The sequence below is a fragment of the Grus americana genome, chromosome 15 (genome assembly GCF_028858705.1).
Source record: "Grus americana isolate bGruAme1 chromosome 15, bGruAme1.mat, whole genome shotgun sequence".
In the NCBI taxonomy this organism is placed as follows: Eukaryota; Metazoa; Chordata; class Aves; order Gruiformes; family Gruidae; genus Grus; species Grus americana.
In genome coordinates, this window is record NC_072866.1 from 8,985,983 (window position 1) to 9,004,343 (window position 18,361).

The window sequence follows — 18,361 nt, forward strand, 5'->3', positions numbered from 1 at the left end:
ACTGCATGGCTGGCTCTTCAGCCTCAGGTGACTTGCCAACCTCCACGCGGTTTCACCTTCCTGTCGTAACAGTGCACTCTGTGTTTTCCGTGCCTCCCTTCCGCATGAATTCCTTCAGAATGGTGAAATACGGCAAAGCCTCTGGAACTAGCAATTGCCAAAGCCAAGGCTGTTTCCTACTCTTCTTGCTTTCACCAACACCTGCAGTACCTGCCGACGCGGAGCGATGTGCTGTCTGAACCTCCCCGGCCATCTCCTGTGCCCACAGAGATTGCACTTCCTCTAAGATCTTAATTGTCTTTGGCTTTTCCCGTCCAGGGAAAATATGTTTAAGCCTTTATGCTTGCGGTTTGTGTTTACTCTGAGACAGGAAATCAATCAATCAAATGTGCCTTGTTGAGAGCCTTGGTTCCAGCTATTGCTGAGAGCCGCGTAACAGCCGCATCAGGAAAGCTTGACCCCGGCTTGGCTGCCAAGGAGAAGCCTGGGAGGGTGGGTGTGATGACAGGGAGTTGGTGAAGGGTTTTGCCACCTTGGAGACTGGTAGTTTCTAGATAAGTACAATCATAAAGAATAAACTCACTGGATTAAATGATTTCCTCTCTCTCCATTAAAACCTTCTGTTTCGAGCCAGGTAGATGTAACAGCATGTTCTTTTTGCTGGACCCTCTGTGACCAGGGGGATGGAGGATCCGATTCCGGGGCTGCAGAGGACAGCGAGCTGCTTTGCATCGCCTTTCCGCGGGGCAGCTCCCGTCTGGCCAGGAAGTGTCCCGGAGATGCCAACAAAGGGGTTTTCCCACCAAACCTGCACATGGGGCTGAAGTGCTCTCTGTATAACTTTGCCTTCCCAACGGAGGATAGACATCCAGGAGTAACAGATTGAACTGCAATAAAAACATTTCCTTTGTTCCCAGAAACTGCCGTCCTGCTGTGCAGGAGCAGCCTCATGTGCTCATGAAACACAAACCATGGCCCTACTCACCGTACGTTGTGGCCATCCAGAGGGAATCTTGTTTGGTTTCTTGTTCAGATTCTGAGGAGGGTTTTGGTAGATGAAAAATCATCCACAGCTGTTGCTGAGGGTTTTAAGAAGGCAGGTGTAATTGGAAAATGAAAGGGAAGGCAAGGCTGAGCCTCTCAATTTGGGCTTCAATAATGATAATGATTCAATTTAGGCTTCATCAAAGAAGAAGGGGAGGGAGAATGGAGAAGGCAGTTTGATCACACGATGCCCCTCAGCCAAGTCATAACCTGAGGCACGCTAAAGGCAGCAGTTCAGGGAAAGGACAGGCTTTCCAGGGCTGTAATTACCATTCCTGCGGTGCCGCTGGGCAGCGAGGAGCTGGTCCATGGGAAGAGCTGCTGGTCGCCCTGGGTGGGTATGGACACCTGGCTTGATGCGGGACAGAGCACAGGGCACTTGGACTGAGTCTCCATTGTGTCGTTACACCTGAGAAGCTTTGGGACTTTTTCAGTTACATCCCAGGGATGCGTTTGTTCATCCTTTGATCCTGCAACATAGGCATCAGCATCTCCCACTAATTTCTGAGAGCACACAAAGGTTGACATCGCTACCAGACATCCCTTTGAAGTGAAATACCTTAGCAGATGGGACAAAGCAGTGAAGAAGAGACTTGTAACAGCTAGCACACACGTAAAGTTATGCCTGATTTGTGCTTTACAACGAGCCACATTCTTAATCAGTTTTCGGGACTGGTGTGAGCGCAGGCCAAGCTGCAGGCAGCTCAGACAGGCACGTCTGTGCAATATAGCCATAACCGCAACATGTCCATGCCTGGAAACGTACTTCAGTTCGCAGCAGGTGTTGCTGCCCCAGTCACCTCCCCGACACCCAGGGATGATAAACAGACCCTAGTAAGGATGTGATAAGATAAGATACTTCTCCTCCTTGGCTCTCTGAACTATGCCCCTGCCATCTGCACCCGGGAGTACGTGCATGATAAAAGCAAGGAGGCAGGTAAGAGGCACGCGGTAGTTTGCCACATTACGGAATTTCTGTCAGTGTTACTGGGCGGAGGAGGAAGCACGGAACGCCTGCGCCCTGCCTCCCGCTCCAGCATATTTAACCACGGGAGTCGTGCCTGGAGCCACATCTCTGCTCAGCCGCCAGCTGCCCTGGGGAGGGAGGAGCAGGCTTGGGGAGGATGAGCTGTGGAAGGTACCCAGTGGATGTGAAGGCTGTAGGTTTGATGCAATGCAGAAAGCAGAAGGTACTTTTAATGTTTTTTTGGCTGGATTTTTTTTTTTCCCTCCTTAAATATTTACAAGTTGGGAAACTAGAGGGCTTTTTGAGTTTCCCTTACAGGGGTATAATTGCTCATTTCCCCATAGTGTTGGGATTAGAGCCTTGTGATCTAGGACAGGGGCCTTGGACTTGTTTTTTAATGGTCTGAATATCATAAGAAAATGGTTATCTTGGATGCTGCTCTCTTTCTGTTCACAGTGTCATAAATTTCTTCTGCTTTTAACAATGATTACCCATTTGGGGCCCTAAAATTAAGGAAATATTTTTGTAGGTTTAATGTTTAATTTAATTTTTTAATGTGACAATCTTGCAGCCTGAAACCAGAACTAAACCACAGGTCCTGGCAAATGCCGATTGCTTGAAAGCATCCAACATCGAACATTGTAATTTAAAAATGCACTTTTCCCTTTTATTTTTCCAGAACTACATGATGTTTGTGTCTTGGTCAGATCAGAACAACATTCTCATCTACCGGACATTTGAAGACTTTAAGAGATTCCATGTAAGTGAATAGTTCCCTGAAAATAGGGTTCCTGCCCTGGGGAGGGGGGAAGGAGTCCAACGGCATGTCGGGGCTGCGAAGCACCACTATTCTCTGCTCCTCCTTGCTTTTAGAGAGAGCTGAAGAGAAAATTCCCTATCGAGAGTGGCTCACTTAGGAAATCTGACCGGACAATACCCAGGTTTAAAGGTAAGGAGAACAAATCTCTGATGGACCAACAAACAGGATGGAGCTGTCAAGGACAGTCGTAACTGATGACATAGACTCCAAATCTGACCTTCCTCTGGAGCAGCTCACTCCTGCTCATGGCATTGTACTGCTGGGTTACATCAATGTGCTTAGGTCTATTATGGACTTAAAATCACCCAGAAATATTTTTCTTATAGATAATTGCACTTGGTAAATTAATATTATACTTTAAATATTGGCCCAGAGCTCCGTGCAACATTTACATGTGTACAAAGATTAATTTAAGATATTAAAAAAATTACATCAGGCACTATTAAAAACAATAGGGAGGCACAGGCAGCTGCTGTCTTGGATTCTTAAGAGTTTAGGCTTGTGCGGAGAAGGGTGGTAGGTGAGAGCACCCCACGTTCAGGCAAAAGACACCTGCTCTCAAGGCATGCAGATCCCTTGTTGTCTTACACCAACTTTACTCTTGTTATTTTAAAGATGCAAATGTGAAGCAGAGGAAGAGTGGGAAGCTGAACAGGTGCCTGGAGATACTGAAACTGCTGGAAACTTACTCCCAGGAGCTGCTGAAAACGGATGCTAAAATCTCCCAGGGTGAAGACGTGGTTCAGTTTTTCAAGGCACAGACCCAAGACCTAGATCCCTCCTTTCCTGAAAAGAGGTATGAAATCATATTTGTATTTTTTATTTGTACGTGTCTTCATGAAACAGAAGTGTTAGAGAATAGGGGTAGAAGAGAAACAACAGTTACATGCCAGGGCAGCAGAGCAGGGAAGTTCTACTGAATGCTTTAATGCATATTTATGTTGTTGCTGATGCCTAAGCTTTTCTTAGCCTACTGCACAGATGATTTTACCAAAAATAATACTAAACTCAACCTTCCATGTAAGTTTTTAGTAAACAATATTAAACTTTACTTTTCAGTGTTGTGATAATGCCATCAGAAATCGGAGGGGAAAAGAAAAGCCAGCCGCAGCAGCAGCTCTCCTCCATTACACACCCCCAGGCATCCCAGAGCTACAGATGCATAGAAACCTTTGAAACCAAAGACACGAAGAACAAGACTTTCAAAGTCACTAAGGAGGAAATTATTGAGGTCTTAATCAAAGACATGACTGGTATGTGTGATAGGGATTCTTCAGTTTCAGGGATGGATGGTGTAGATTGATTCATAGCCTGGCACATGCCAAGTCGGTGGCATCACAGGTGCAGGTGGATGTTGGTACATGAGGTGTGCGTACCTGGATTTACATGGGAGGAAAGAACAAAAAGTCAGCAAGGCATCGGCCAGGCACTGAGCTGCTCTGCAGAATGTCCCTCCTGTCTTGTGGCAGAGCAGCCCCTACCCAGGGATTGTGGTCATCTGTTGACTTGCAGGCTGTTAAAAACCTTTTTTTTTTCCCGTTTGCTTCAGGATGGTGGCTAGTGGAAAACGCAGACAAGCAGATAGCCTGGTTCCCAGCCTCGTACCTGGAAGAGACTGACGTTCACAAGGACATCCAGAATGCCTTGAGCTCAAACGAGGAGGGTAAGTCTGCTTCTGGCTCCCTGGGACACCACAGTCCTCCTTCAAAAAACAAGTTCTGCAAAAGCCCCACCACTTTAACCATTGCTTGGAGTGCCTGCCTGGATCTCTGACACTTCTGGTCAGCTCTGCCACCAGCTGTGGGTCTCTGAGCAAATCAGTCACAGGGACACATGCCCTGCAGCTCTTGCTTGCTCCACAGGGCTGCTGAGCTGCTCTGTCACAGGGATGGAGACATTTTCTCCGCAAGGCAAAACCAACCTCCCCCTTCTCTCTGCAGGTAGCCTGTACTTTGTTGTGCGAGCCTATGAGTCTCAGGAGGCAGACGAGCTCTCACTGAACAATGGCGTCGTGGTGGAGGTGGTCAGGAAGTCTGACGACGGCTGGTGGCTGATCCGGTAAGGAGGCTTCTTGGAAACTCTTGTTCCCCGATGGAGCTGCTTACCTGCTGCAGGTGCTTCTTGCCTGCTCCTCCCCAAGCAGGGGGTAGAGGAGCTCTCCCCAGGTTGACTGCCCTTGGCTAGGGACAGTTTTCCCCTTCCTCATGCCCCATGTACAGCATTGGGCTGAGTCCTCACCTGCTTCCCGAGTGCTCTGCTCCCTCCGCCTGGGTTTGAGCTGGAAGGGCTCTCTTCAGTGTTGCCTTTCATCCTTCCCCCCTCAGGTACAACGGCCGCACCGGCTACATGCCCTCCATGTGCCTCCGGCCCTACAAGAATCCTCACCACAAGCTCCAGACCATCATGAGCTGCGGGCTCAATATCTCCACCCCGAACCTCTACTCCTCCCTGACGGCTCCCCAGCCCAGGGGCGAGGCTGCGGGACAGCACAGGGCGCATGCTCACTCTTCCCTTGACCGGACTGAAGAGGATGTGAGCTCTCTGAGAAGCAGATCAAGGTCTCTGCCCAGAGCCAGCTCCACCTCAGACCTGGAGTCAGACAGCTCGTCCCTCAGCTCGGGGAGCAGCAGCGAGCGCGATGGCCGGCTGAGCTGGAAGCCTGACTTGTCAAGATCTCTGCCCGAAGTCAAGCAGGCCAGGAGCCCTCCCCTGCGGCATGCCTTGGCCACACAGAGCAGCAAGTCTCCACACCTCACCCACAAGGACAGGAACGATTCTGGCTTTGTGGAATCTGCAGCTGACCTAACTCCCTCCCTCACTGACCCAGACATGGCCACTTGCGTCCCCAAGGTGCCCGTGCGCCCTTCAGCCCATGAGATCCTCCAGAAGTGCAGCACCGTCACGAAGCGAGCCGTGCAGCAGTCTGCCTCCCGGCCAGCCCTCAAGACTCTGCTCCCTCTCCCCAGCATGCACTAGTGCCCCCGGGGGGGCATGGACCCAGCCCCGGGCCAGCACCACCACTGAGAGCCAGGCACCCTCCTCACTGAAGTCCCACAGGAGCCATGGGCAGTGGCGTGGGGAGCATCAGGGCTTGGGACTTGTGGCTTTCCAAGGACACAGTCAGATCCCGACGGAACACGCATGCAAACGTTGCTTCCAAGGGTAACGCCGATTGGTGCTGCAGCTTGCGCAGGGAGGCTGGGGAGCCTGGAGTGGCTTTACTGGAGATAGCAGGAGAGGGTTTAGTGGTTTAACTTGTCAGGGGAGTCATGGCAGCTGCAGATATGGCAGCTCCCATGTAAGTTAGAGGTCACTTCAGATTCAGTTACTTCTCCCTCAGGCAGGTATTTATCCTGCATTGTAGTATGTGAAAATTTCACAATCGTTCTTGCATTATTCCCCAGACGAGGCCAGCTGGCAGAGTGCTGCAGCCACCCTGGGGAACAGCAGAGTGAAACCCAGAGTAAGTGACAGAGTCACCCATGAAATCCAGAGCTATAACTACTGGTATGGGGTAGGGATGGGATGACATAGCCATGTGAATGCCATTTTTCTGAACCCCCTATTTTTTTTTTTTTTTAAACTCTTTGATTTTTGGTGTTTGGGGTTTTGGGGGTTTTTATTGTACTCTTTTATAAAGGTTAGATTAACTTGAGTAGTGGATAACTGGCCAAATATATGAATTGGGTGGATCTGCTGAATGGCTGTGAGAATAAAAATACCTGTTGGCTAGAAACCTCATCTCTGACCGTTCCTTACAGTGATGTCTGTGCAGGCACAGAAACAAAAATGGTTGTAGTACAGCTTGTTTCCCAACTGGGTAAGGGGGCCAGAGCCCATTTTTATGAACAAAACATTCCTCTTTCAAGGGGGTCTGACAGCTACTGAAACTCACAGCAATTCTCATCCTAAACTCATTTGCTAGAATTGAGTTAGCAAAATAGTTATAGGAAAACTTAAGACTTTTATATAGATTGCTACCTTTAATTTTAGTTATTCTCCCAGGTATCTGTTAATTTTGTTTGAAACAAGCAATTTAACCAATTTGTGAGGTGTTTATGTTGTTCTAATTTTTATACATTTTTATCTCAAATAAAATACACAAAAATATCTATGAAGACTGCTTGGTTTTTATACTTAAAATTGCCCTTACCTCCCTCCCAGGTGCTAACATTTGGGGTGGGCACAGGTGAGACAGCTGCCTTGGCCCAGCCTGCATTTTGCCCAAGCAAAAAAAATATTCCATGTCACAACACTGACCAATACACACTGCCTAGCTGGGCTTTGGGATACAATATGACATTGCCAGTAGGTTCTCTCAACTCCATAAAGCTTTAAATACCTAATAATGACCCACTGCTTGTTCAGAGCCAGGTTCTGCCTTTTCTCCAAACTAAGTGCTGTTTAAGTGTCTGGGCCTGAAAATTCAGGGTGTGAAAATACAAAGGGAAACCACAGCTTGGCCAAAGAAATGACCCCTTCCTCTCATTAAGCCCCAAGGAGACTGAATGCTGCACTTGTTTTAGAAATTCAAACTTTAACAATTTATTACAAAATACAGGAATAGTCCAGTTGCCGTACCTGGTGGGAAAGCGGTTCAGACTCTCCCCTCCTGAAAGAGCAACTGGTGGGAGGAGGGTCACAAAGTCATGTCTTCCTGCAGGGACGCATCAGCCAGCCTCATGTTTTGCCACATGAAATCAATGAACATGGAGGCCTGTAGCAATCGGCTCAGTCTCTGGAAATGGCGCTCTGCAAAGAGAAACGCAATGGTTAGCATCACAGGAGAGAAAGCTCACCAGAATGGGGTGCAAAAATCTCTCTTCTCTTCAGACAAAGGCAAACAGGGAATATTCACAACGCAGGAGGAGACCTCAGGCTCATAGCCCGTCCCTGCAGCACGACTCACCAGTGTAAGGCAGCAGGGACTCCACAGCAGATTTAATGCCTGAGTACTGCAGGAGGCTGTCCGGTGCTTCGTGCTTCAGGAGGGTTTCAATGACAGCTTGGGCTTCGTGGCAGTTTCGAGAGTTCGTATTCCACGTCACCAAGAACGTTAACACCGCCTCTAGGGAGGAAGGAAATCTGTACACACTGGCTGCGCCTTGGGTGCTGGCACACAGGAGGTGCCAGGTTAGAAAGCACCTCTTCTGTCTTACAGAGCGGTTCAGCTCCCACACACTGTGACTGATGAGCCCGGAGGGCAGAACAATTATGCACAGAACCATTTCTTGAGCTGTCACAGGGGTAATAAGGCCAGGCAAAGCCGCTCACACGATCTCAGAGCAGCTGCTGGTGTGCAGCACGAGTTGCACCGTAAGGAAGAAGCTGGCCCTGGGCAGCAGTCCTGCTTGAGGGTGGTGGGAGCTCAGTGATAAACGCTGAGTCTAGGGGCAATCCTCCCTTTGATTTCAGTTGAGAAAACAAGCCCCTAACCTGAATGGTTTTAGCACTTAAACCACCTTGCAACAAACCTTTCTGATCCTTCCGGAGCTGAACAATGTTCTCTTCCAAGTGCTTTCTCCCATCGGTTTCCTTGAGGATGGCTGCAGAAAAGAGAAATGAAAAGTCCATGCAAGAGTCCAGCCCAGGGACCCATGGGCTGAGAGCAGGGAGACCATTTGTTATTGGGGGATTTCACTTAGGAAAACGGGAGTCATAAGAGAAAGGGAGAACCGATGCTTTCAGACAATTAGACCTTGTAATCTTTGTCACCCTGGAAGAGATGTTCTGGACAGGAGAGAGGGCAGAAAAATGCCTTCAGAGTACAACATGGACTCACCTTTGACCACCATCAACACTGTGTGTGGACGATCCAGAGAGATTGCCAACCCTAAAGCTTTGAGGTATCTTTTCTCATGAAGCAGGTTAGAAAGCTCTTGCTCTCTGGAAAACAAATCAGGGTCAAGAGAGTGAGGCAAATATTTGGTTGGTGGGACAAAATTCTATAGAGAAAGTAGCAGATTTGGCAATAATAGCATGCAGAGGTTTAATGCCAAGAAGTTAATACTGCTTGCCAGTGAATGCCTCAGCGCCCTCATTGTGCAGATAATTACCCTGGCACACTCAAGGGCTCCCTGAACTATTTGGTGCTGGCTGAAGCAGGAGAAAGTGAAAGTAGGTTTCAGTGATTTGATTTGCTTATCTTAGCAGTGCATAAACACGAAACTAATCAATTGTCAGGCTTACGGTATTATAGTGAGGCTTTGCAGGAACTAAAGAAACTACAAAGAAGAGACTACTGTGCCTTGACAGTCTCTAAATAGCTAAATGATGTAATATTCAGATTAGATGGAGCTGGATGGCTCTAGGTGTGGACAGTTTCACTGGACAGAACTTGCCTTTTGCAGCTCATTATTGCACATGATCAACTTACTTCATAATCTGCTCCTCCTGTTTAGCTTGCGCCTCTTTCTCTTCAGTTTCAGTGACATCCTATAAAAAAAATATAAATTTGTCAAGTCTTGCTTTAATAGAGGTGAGCTTTTATTTCAAATGATGAGGAGACCAGTTTCTGCAGCAAGATCAAGTAATTTAAATGTTAAATCCAGCAACTCACAACTTGCCTCCAAACCACCCTAGAACACCAGCACTGGGCAGGCTGCTACAGCCCATCTGCTTGCTGTTCCTTTTATATCAACTAGGGAAATACAGTACAGCCAAAAAAACCCCACCCCAAACCCCATGATACGCCTTACTGACCCAATTTCAAAGTGCAGAAAACGAGGAGAGCACATGTCACGGTGGAATAGTGAGGAATAAGCCACTGAGGTCCTCAGCTCTCCAACTGCGTTCTCATTACTAACCCAGGGAGGAAATTCAGAAAAACCCCGTACCATACCTTCCACAGTGTGATGCAGGAGTCACTGGATGCTGTCACAACCATATCATCTTGCTTGTTAGAGTGAAGACCCCAGATTTTATCTTCGTGACCATCTAATGTTTTCACACACTCATTTGTTTTAATTGTCCAGAGTTTTAAGAGACCATCAGAACCGCTTTTGGAAGAGACAGAAACACAACAAAAAGAATCACTGGATAGATCCATTCTCACTCTGCCCCACCTCAAATATCAGATAAACCCATCCCATTCCAATGTCTTTCCAACAGGAGCAGAATTAACCAAAAATGTCCAGAAGGCTTAAGAATTCCAAACCAGTAGTTCCCAGTACTACTATCACCCTTTCTGGCAATTCCTTCTTGGGAAACCCTACTACCTACGTTTCCTCACATGCTCTGGTGGTACTTCCAGTCTGATACACCTCAGCCTTACAGAAAGTAAGGAATGGCAGTTCAGGAGACAAACTGCATCCTTTCCTGCTACTAGCTGGCGGACCAACCCTTTGAGATATCAAGAACTGTTTAGCTCTGGCTGCTTTGCCCTCACCCAAACGCAGTAGGATGAGGTGGATCCCTAGCTCTGCCTAACGATAACATATGTCAGAGCAATGTCACAGCAGCTAACTAGAATCCACAGTGTAACTGAAGAAGAGGAAGTTAAATTAGCCTCTGCAGAAAGCTTGGCATAAACACAGAATCTTCCTATCAGTCTTTCCAAAATGAAATCCATTGCACAGCTCTTCCCTCTTGCTGCTGATACCAGCTAAGAGATTTTGCTTCTTAGTTTTGGGATCTTCCTCTTGACTGCTGGTGTAGGCACTTACCTGCTGAGCAGCTGTGTTCCTCGGCTTACAAAAATTATCTTCAGTACAGAGGCATCATGACCTTCAAAGGTCTGGAAAACAGAAAGGAAGCTCAAAAGTATTAGAGTTGTTCCCAGGCCTTTCAAGAGAGTCCTTTTTCAAGGAGATAATATATACTCCCACAGACCAACAGGTAAGTTCCAAAAAGCAGCCTCTATCCTCGGGATTTTCTCTTCCTGTAGGTTGAAAGGGCTATAGGAAATGACTTGTCCCCACACCATTTTTTCAAACAACCTGCTTGCTTCAACTTGTTGCCCAAGGTCAAATTGCAAATGGTCTGAACAGTGAGGCCAACTGCATAGGCTATCTCCCGAAAGGTTGATTCCCCTGCCACCACGTGAAGCACCCACTCAGTGAGGCAACACTGCTGGGGAGAATGTGGCACAGAGCAGCAATTGCCTTCTCATCGGCTCAGTGAGACACTACTGCACTGGAAAGATAGCTTTTCTGTGAAGAGCAAATCTGAAATTTAAACTCTTGTGTTTTTCCTTCATGGCCACAGCTGTCAGGCAAAGCCAGCTTCCTTTCAATAGCTTAAAAGTGCTTTTCCCCTATGACCAACCATGCTGCTCATCGGTTAGCTAGAACAGAAAGATCACCTGAGCACTAGGCAGGTGCTCTTGCCCTGGTGCTTTGCATGCAGCTCACACATCCAAGACCCTGGAGAACAAGGCTAGACCCAGATAACTCTTCCTTCAGCATGGCCACGTTGCTATATTTCAGCTGCACTAACACACACATACTTTCCTAAAGCAGCCTTAATCAATCCCCGTAACATGCAAAGAGCAGTCCGAGTTCTCCTTACCTTCAGACAGCTGAAGTCCCGAAGACCCCAGAGCTTCAGGGTCCCATCTGCTGAAGAGGTGGCCAAGATCTGATCCACTGGAGAGAACTGCACGCACCAGATTCCACGCTTATGTCCGGTGAAGACACCCAGCAAAGAGCAATCAGAACAGGACCACAGCTTGGCCAGCCGATCCTGTGAGCCTGTGGCAATGAGCTTGTCATTCGGAGAAACCGTCACACTGTTTATGTCCTGGAGAAGTCACACAAGTACAGAGAGTGCAAAGCAGTTTATGTCTTTGCTTTTGCTGTTGAACAGGTAATAAATGTAGGGTACATCTCAGGAGAGAAGGATTTAAGTACTAAAAGCATGTTCTAATGTCAAGTGGAGCTTTACCTTGTCATGACCCCTCTCAGTCACTTTTGCATGAAGGGTTTCTGGACTGGAGATCAAGGCTGCTTTTGCCTTGGAAGTGAGGGATTCCGGGATATTCCAGATCTTGATTGTGCAGTCCTGGCTGCTGGTCACTATGAAGCTTTCCTTCAGTCTGAAAGGAATAAAAAAAGTCAAGTGTAAGGAAGCAAAACAGCGGCTTCTGGACAGAAAAAAAAGCCTTCTCTTCCCTTACTGGGATCTACATACATTCAGTCACTCCGCCAGGATGTGAAACAGAGTGCTTTAATGTTTTTCTCAAGATGACTTTCATTTTACTTAGGTGCCTGAGATAGTCTCCAGCAATTCAGACACTAGGAAGAGCAGTGCTAGCTCTCTTCATTTACAAACAAAGGTATACTGCAGCTCTTGAACAGGCGAGCTGGGAGTCCACACTGCTAGGCAGCACAAAGAAAGGCGAAGAGCTGATAAAACAGACATGCTATTCAAGCAAGCACCTTCACAGACATATTAGCTTCACTCCCCAACCCTCCTCTCCAGATCACTCAAGCTTTATCTGGCAACTTATCCAGCTGCTGCTCTTTAAGGCAAACAGGAATTAGACTGACAAAGAAATGCAAACTTCACAAGTTATGGATAGACAGATGCGCATTCAAAAAGAATCATCCTTCCTTCAAACTCAGAACACCATGACAAGCTGGGACCAAGAACGAGAAAGCGAGGCAGGCATCCACCAAAACATTCATCCTGAGGATCAGCAAAGCAGCCATGACTCATGCTTGCAAAAGTAACCCCTTGTCCAATTTTTATTACCTTGAGCAAGAAACAGCTCCTACTCCATGCGCATGACCCAATCCTTGGGCAACACAAATCACTCTTCCATTTTTGTTCATCCGCCAGACTCGAATGCTTTTGTCCTGTAATGGGAGAGGACAGAAAACCACTGTGCTTTTCAGACAAATGATCAGTTCCCCATGCGTTCACCACATCTGTGAGCCTGACTATTCACTTATTTTCAAGTTTGAACCTTTGCCTGCATTCATCAGAGCAGGTGAGGGCAGACACAGCCAAACACAGTGACTGCAGCCTGGGATTCCAGTGTGGAGGTTTATTTCTGGTTGTATCAGGGCAGTTGGCACCTTTTTTTCCAAACACAAATCTTACGCACAGCTCCCCATCAGTTTCACACTAATGACGTCTTTGAACTCTAATACAAGAGCAAGATGCTTGAAGAATGAAACATCTCCTTTCAGGCTAATAAAATACAATCAATCACATTTCCCCAGCAACAACATTAAAAAGGGATAGTGGAAGAACCTTATATTTGGGGGATATAGCAGACAGGAATTCTGTCTGAACAACAGCCCTTTCTGGACCACCAAAAGAGGAATACAACTCTTCCCATAAAGATCACTAGAAATGAAGTTTCATTAAATGAAGAAAACACACACACCTTAGCACAGCTGACAAACATCAGGCCTTTTCTGAAGACATCCAAAGCAAGAATTGTTTCTAAACAGAAGAAAAAACAGCTGGATGCAAAGTAATACTGAAATTGGACAAAAGAAATGCATGAATGAATCCACTGCTTACTGACTGAGGGACAGGTTTGGGACACTTGGGCATATCAACGCTCACTACGGAGTGACTGGCTGCTTACGGCATTGGCGCAAGTCATCATTTGCAGCCACAAAACTGCATTCAGAGCTCACACTCACATACCAATTTAAATTGATATCCCTGCTAGTGAAAGGGACTCAACTGACAGACCTGGAAAAACAAAACTACTCTTTGCAAATTCAGGACAGCAGAATATACATTTTCTCCACACAACTCCAAAACCTGTTGTGCTGCTGCTCCAGAGTGAACTCAAGGACTCCAGTCTCCACATAAGAGTTGTGAGAGAAGCTGGATAAGGCAATATTTGCACACCTCCCTTCCTCCCACCCACGGCAGAGCTGACCACACACACCTGTGTGGCCATAGAGGATCTGGCAGTGTGATGTTGCCAGTTCAAACACTTTCAGCTGAGGGCTGTTGGTAGCCACAACAATGTGAGAATCACCAGGTCCAAGGAACTTCACATCCAGAACCTCATCGTTGTAACCTGCAAGCTGAGGATGGCAGAACAGAAACAGTTTAACAGGAGAAGTCAGCTGGTTAGAGAAGTACAGAATGGCACCATGCTCACTAAGGCTGCATTACTGTTACCTTTCATCTCATGCTGCATGTAAAAATTGTATTAGACATAACCTGGAGCATGGGAGGGATTTCTGGCTAGGGCTGTTCTGCTTTCCTTTCCCTATGTTTGTACCTGTGCAATATTCCTCTAAACAACCCCACTCATGAACCTGGCTTTCTGGCTTGTACCCAAGGAACAGTTCAAGAACAGGCAGGAGAGGAGGGCACCCCTGGACAATGCTTTCACCAGAAGCAGAGCTGATCCTCGAGTACAGATAAAGGAAGAGGAAAAGGGAGGCTGAGGGTTGTTACCTGCTTCCTGAGCTGAAGAGTTTGAGCATCATAGAAAACAATGTTGTGTTCCACAGACACTGTGACAATCTCATTTCTCTCAGGCACGAGCATGCACTGGGTGAGACTGCGCTCGCTGGCCTCCTCCTTGGACTCAAAGGGCACAGGCTGGGTATACACACAAGCAGCTGTGGCAACCTCCCACACTTTCAGGATGCCTAACAAAAATGATGATACAATTATCTGTCAGAGCCGCTGTTTTAGACAGTGATTGTCCAAAGAATATAAACCAAACCCTGGCCTAGTCTACTGGAAAAAGCTACAAAGCTCTAAGGCAGGACTGCAAAGAGGCCCAATCACAGTGGCACGAAGGGCCACAAAGTTTTTCTCCTTCAGTCCAAATCAAACTTCTTTTACAGTTTGAAAACATACATAGCTAAACCTCCACAGCATGCCTGATCAATCCTGCTCATCCACCACTGTCAGAGGAACACGGGAAAAGGCTCTGTTCTCCAGTCCTCAGAGCTTAGCCCAAGGTTTCTGCCACACAAAGAACACACATCCCAGGAATACTGGCATGCAGTGTCTTAAGTACAGTCCTTCCTGGGCTTCTAAATCGGGCAGCAACGTGCCAGGACACTCACCTTTGCTGCCAGCTGTGACAAAGTGCAACCCTTGTTTCTTCACACCCAGTTGAGAGAAATCTCCCTTTTCAGGCAACAAGATGGCAGCTTCCACACTCTGCAAGACAGTTGGCAAACACCAGCTGAGCGTGAGGGACTAGAGTCCCATTTCAGCAACCAGAGCCGTGCAACAGCCTGTTAATGCCAACAGACACACGCAAACACCACATGCTGCTGCCCCACACTACACAGCTACTGAGGACAGGCAGGTACAATGAGAACGAGGTTTTTACACGACTGTCCTTCCTTCCTCCTCCAGCACTGGGGCAGTGGAGGCAGCAGTGGCATGTATTTCCTCAAACTGCCCAAACATGACACACCAAGCAAGGAGAAAAAGAAAATAAACAGCTTTACACAGAGAGTTTGAAGGCCTCAGAAGTACAAGGGAGAGAAACCTGATTTCATAATATATAGGAATGTAAAGGGGGAGAGGAATCATACAAACTATGACCCAGAAACACCAAAGGATCTCAAACAAATAAATGAAATGCAACTTCACCTCATAGACAGGGACGGTTCGTTTACTTTCTCTGGTTTTCAGGTCCCACACCATGCAGATTTTATCACGGCCGGAACTGCAAGTCAAAAGAGCATTTTCAATGTTAAATCCATTCAACTCAGGCTCTGAGTGCAAATTTGGAACTGCAGGAAGAGGCCTATGTGGAAGAAGGAACCAGCCTTCCACATGACAGCACATTTTATTGCCAGAAACACAAAATCAGTCACTTGCTGTACAGCCAAGCAGAGACTGAACACTTGTAGCAGTCCTTCCCCTCGCAGGACAACCCCCCAGGCCCTACAGACACCCAGTCTCTGGCAGGAGGCAGGCTGAACGGGAGGGATCGGAGAAGCCTCTGCAAGGTTTTACCTAATGAGCGTGTTTCCATCTGCAAAGGCCAGTGAAGTGACAGCACTGAAGTGGCCGTCCAGCATAGCAACGCACTTGCTGGAATTCAGGTCCCAGATGCGGATTTTGTAGTCAATTGAGGAGGAGAAGAGTTGCAGGCGGGAGATATCAGGGTGGAACTCAACAAGGCTAGACAGAAGGAGATGCACTTGAACAGGACAGGAACCTGGCATGAGCCCAATATTTAAATAAACATATATTCTACACAAAAAGTTTGGCAGGTCAATTGATATGAATTTATACCAGGACTTTCTTTGTAGGACTTTGTTCCTCTGCCACCCACCAGGAAAATTTACAACAGAACCTTGCCAGTCTTAAGCATTCTTGAAGTGTGTCAGTTAGCAAGCACAGGTATTCCATTTAGATCCCAACAAACTTATTGACCAAAGTCTTTCCTCTCTGGGCTAAAGTCAATCAAAGCCCTGCTCCTTCACTAGACATCTCAAAAATCAGGAAACAGAAGAGCCCAGAACCCGCTCAGAAAAGGCCTTTATGTTCCATTGACTCAAGACATTTCACATCAATCCCAGTATCTAAGCATCACACGAACACCAGCGACTGACAAAAATGACCCATCCTTACTGTACAACTCCTGAAGATCCTTTTAGGTTGTGTGTGCAGTACTGTTTGATCATATCCCAGATCTTAATGGTGCTGTCACAGCCTCCTGGGAAAAGAAGGGCATATAAAAATGAACCACAGAGGAGAGAGACATGGGAGGCCCCATGTATCAAAAACTGTAAGATTTCACGGCTTGCAAAGGCAGCAGAAAGAAAAATGAATCCAGTAATCAACCGCCCACACCAAGAGAAGCTCACAGAGCACCTTACATTTTCAGAGCGCTGGGCAAAACCTGGCCGCTCAGAATCAAACCTGACATACAATTAAGTTACAGGTCACGCCTGCCCTCCTCCAGCTCCAAAAGTCCCTGTTCTACACCAGGATAACTACGCCACATGTTTCACAGATGTCTAATTTTTAATGCCATTTTACTAAGTATATTTTAGATAGAACATTGAAAGGATCCCTTTTTGTCTGTCAGGATGTCATTAAGTAAAACCTCTTCTGATTTCAGGAGATCGTTACCACAGGCTGTATCCAGCTGAGCTAAATTATTCAAAAGCAGAAGGGCCACTCAACATCATTCCAGTGAAACAGGACCATACCTGTGGCTAACAACGTTGATGTAGAGTCAAAGGCCATGCTAGCAACTGGCGCTATGTGCACAGCTTTCCACGTGCGAACACACTTGTTCTCTCGCCAGTTCCACTGCTTCAGCAACAGGGCTCGGCTCCCTGTCACGAGGATCTATGCAAAAGCAAGGTGAAGAAAAGCATGATTAACTACTAATTAGATTTCAATTTCTTTCGGTGCCCACACACAAAGCACAGAAATGCCAGTCGCTGTGACGCTCTTGAAGCTCAGTCTCTTGGCATTCTTCTGTCTGACTTGAACCCAGAAGGGGAGAGAGATGGAAGCGCCTGAGAAGACTCTGTGGAGATGTCTGGAAACACAGGGCGTGTCCAGGTGGAATAGCCCTCAACGTTTGCTGGCTTTGTCAGGAGGCCTCACAGAGCAGCACAGAAACCCACAAAGCAAACACATACCTCATCATCAGGGCTAAGAACAAATGAACTGATATCCTCCTCGTCATCCTATAAAAATGAAAGAAAAAAAAAAACCAGTTAAACCCCCTGTGGAGTGACATGCTCCTAGAGCTCCCTTCTGACACTGAGCACAGCCAGCAGCTCCCATCTGTGCTTAGGGATGACACAAACAACATCTGTCTGTGTTCAGCAATTCTCATCCTCCCCTCCACTTCCCACTCTTGGGAGCTTTATAACAACAGACGTGACAGCAGTAAAACACCCCTGGAGCCTTTGAAGACCCTCAGCAGTTTCATCACCAGTCAGTGAGCAGAGGCTGGATCTCCTCACCTGCTGGAGGCTGTAGAGAGCTCCTGTTTCTACATCGATGACGTTCAGCTTCGTCCCACAGGGGCAAAACATGAACTTTCCATCCCGGTTTATCTGCAGACAAGGGAACGGAAATCAGGAGCCTTACAGAACCGGGAGACGGGCTACTCCCAAACCTGCCCCTCGCTGCCTCAGTACCTGGACTCGCCCTCCTTTGTAGAAAGGCTCGATTTTCCTCGACACAGCGTAGCTGGAAGGAAAAGAGAGACACGCGCAGACCGGCGGTTAAACTAAAACTGCGGCGGCCCGGTGGCTCCCGCAGGCCAGCGCCGCCACACGCGCCCAGCCCCGGCGCTCCCGCCGCCCCGTCCGCTCCTCACTTGCTCTTGAATCGCACAGGGCTGGCGGCGGCCGCCTCCATGTCTGACACCGCTGCGCTCCGCGTGCTGGCCGCTTCCGGCGCTCCCTGTTGCTACGGGAGCAGGGCGCCGCTTCCGGCGCATGACAATGACGCAGCCAGCCGAGCTGAGGAGGGGAAGCCACGAGCGCCACCTTTGGTGCGGGCAAGGGGGTGGCCCACGCCGCGACAGCTCCGCGCACTTCCGCGATAGTGGAGGTGGCAACACGCAGTACCTCCGTGCCAGCGCGGGCGGCCGGGCCCAGAGCAGCGCC

General features: G+C 47.8%; 2 protein-coding genes across 2 annotated transcripts; one reads left to right on the forward strand and one right to left on the reverse strand.

The window, feature by feature from the left end:
- Positions 1–2,694: 2,694 nt before the first annotated feature.
- NOXO1 (NADPH oxidase organizer 1) lies at positions 2,695–5,807 on the forward strand. Its single transcript, XM_054843258.1, has 7 exons — positions 2,695–2,771; positions 2,885–2,960; positions 3,447–3,627; positions 3,891–4,084; positions 4,381–4,494; positions 4,772–4,889; positions 5,156–5,807. Exons 1-7 carry the CDS (start codon positions 2,697–2,699, stop codon positions 5,805–5,807), a joined length of 1,410 nt encoding a protein of 469 aa, XP_054699233.1. The 5' UTR covers positions 2,695–2,696.
- A 1,544-nt stretch (positions 5,808–7,351) lies between these two features.
- TBL3 (transducin beta like 3) lies at positions 7,352–18,157 on the reverse strand. Its single transcript, XM_054843606.1, has 22 exons — positions 18,070–18,157; positions 17,888–17,939; positions 17,711–17,803; positions 17,381–17,428; positions 16,940–17,081; positions 16,356–16,440; positions 15,735–15,902; positions 15,366–15,441; positions 14,828–14,924; positions 14,205–14,401; positions 13,684–13,825; positions 13,165–13,223; positions 12,525–12,628; positions 11,715–11,865; positions 11,340–11,570; positions 10,496–10,566; positions 9,673–9,829; positions 9,208–9,266; positions 8,614–8,717; positions 8,306–8,377; positions 7,741–7,899; positions 7,352–7,583 (listed from the first exon to the last, which is right to left on the reverse strand). Exons 1-22 carry the CDS (start codon positions 18,108–18,110, stop codon positions 7,471–7,473), a joined length of 2,421 nt encoding a protein of 806 aa, XP_054699581.1. The 5' UTR covers positions 18,111–18,157; the 3' UTR covers positions 7,352–7,470.
- Positions 18,158–18,361: the final 204 nt, after the last annotated feature.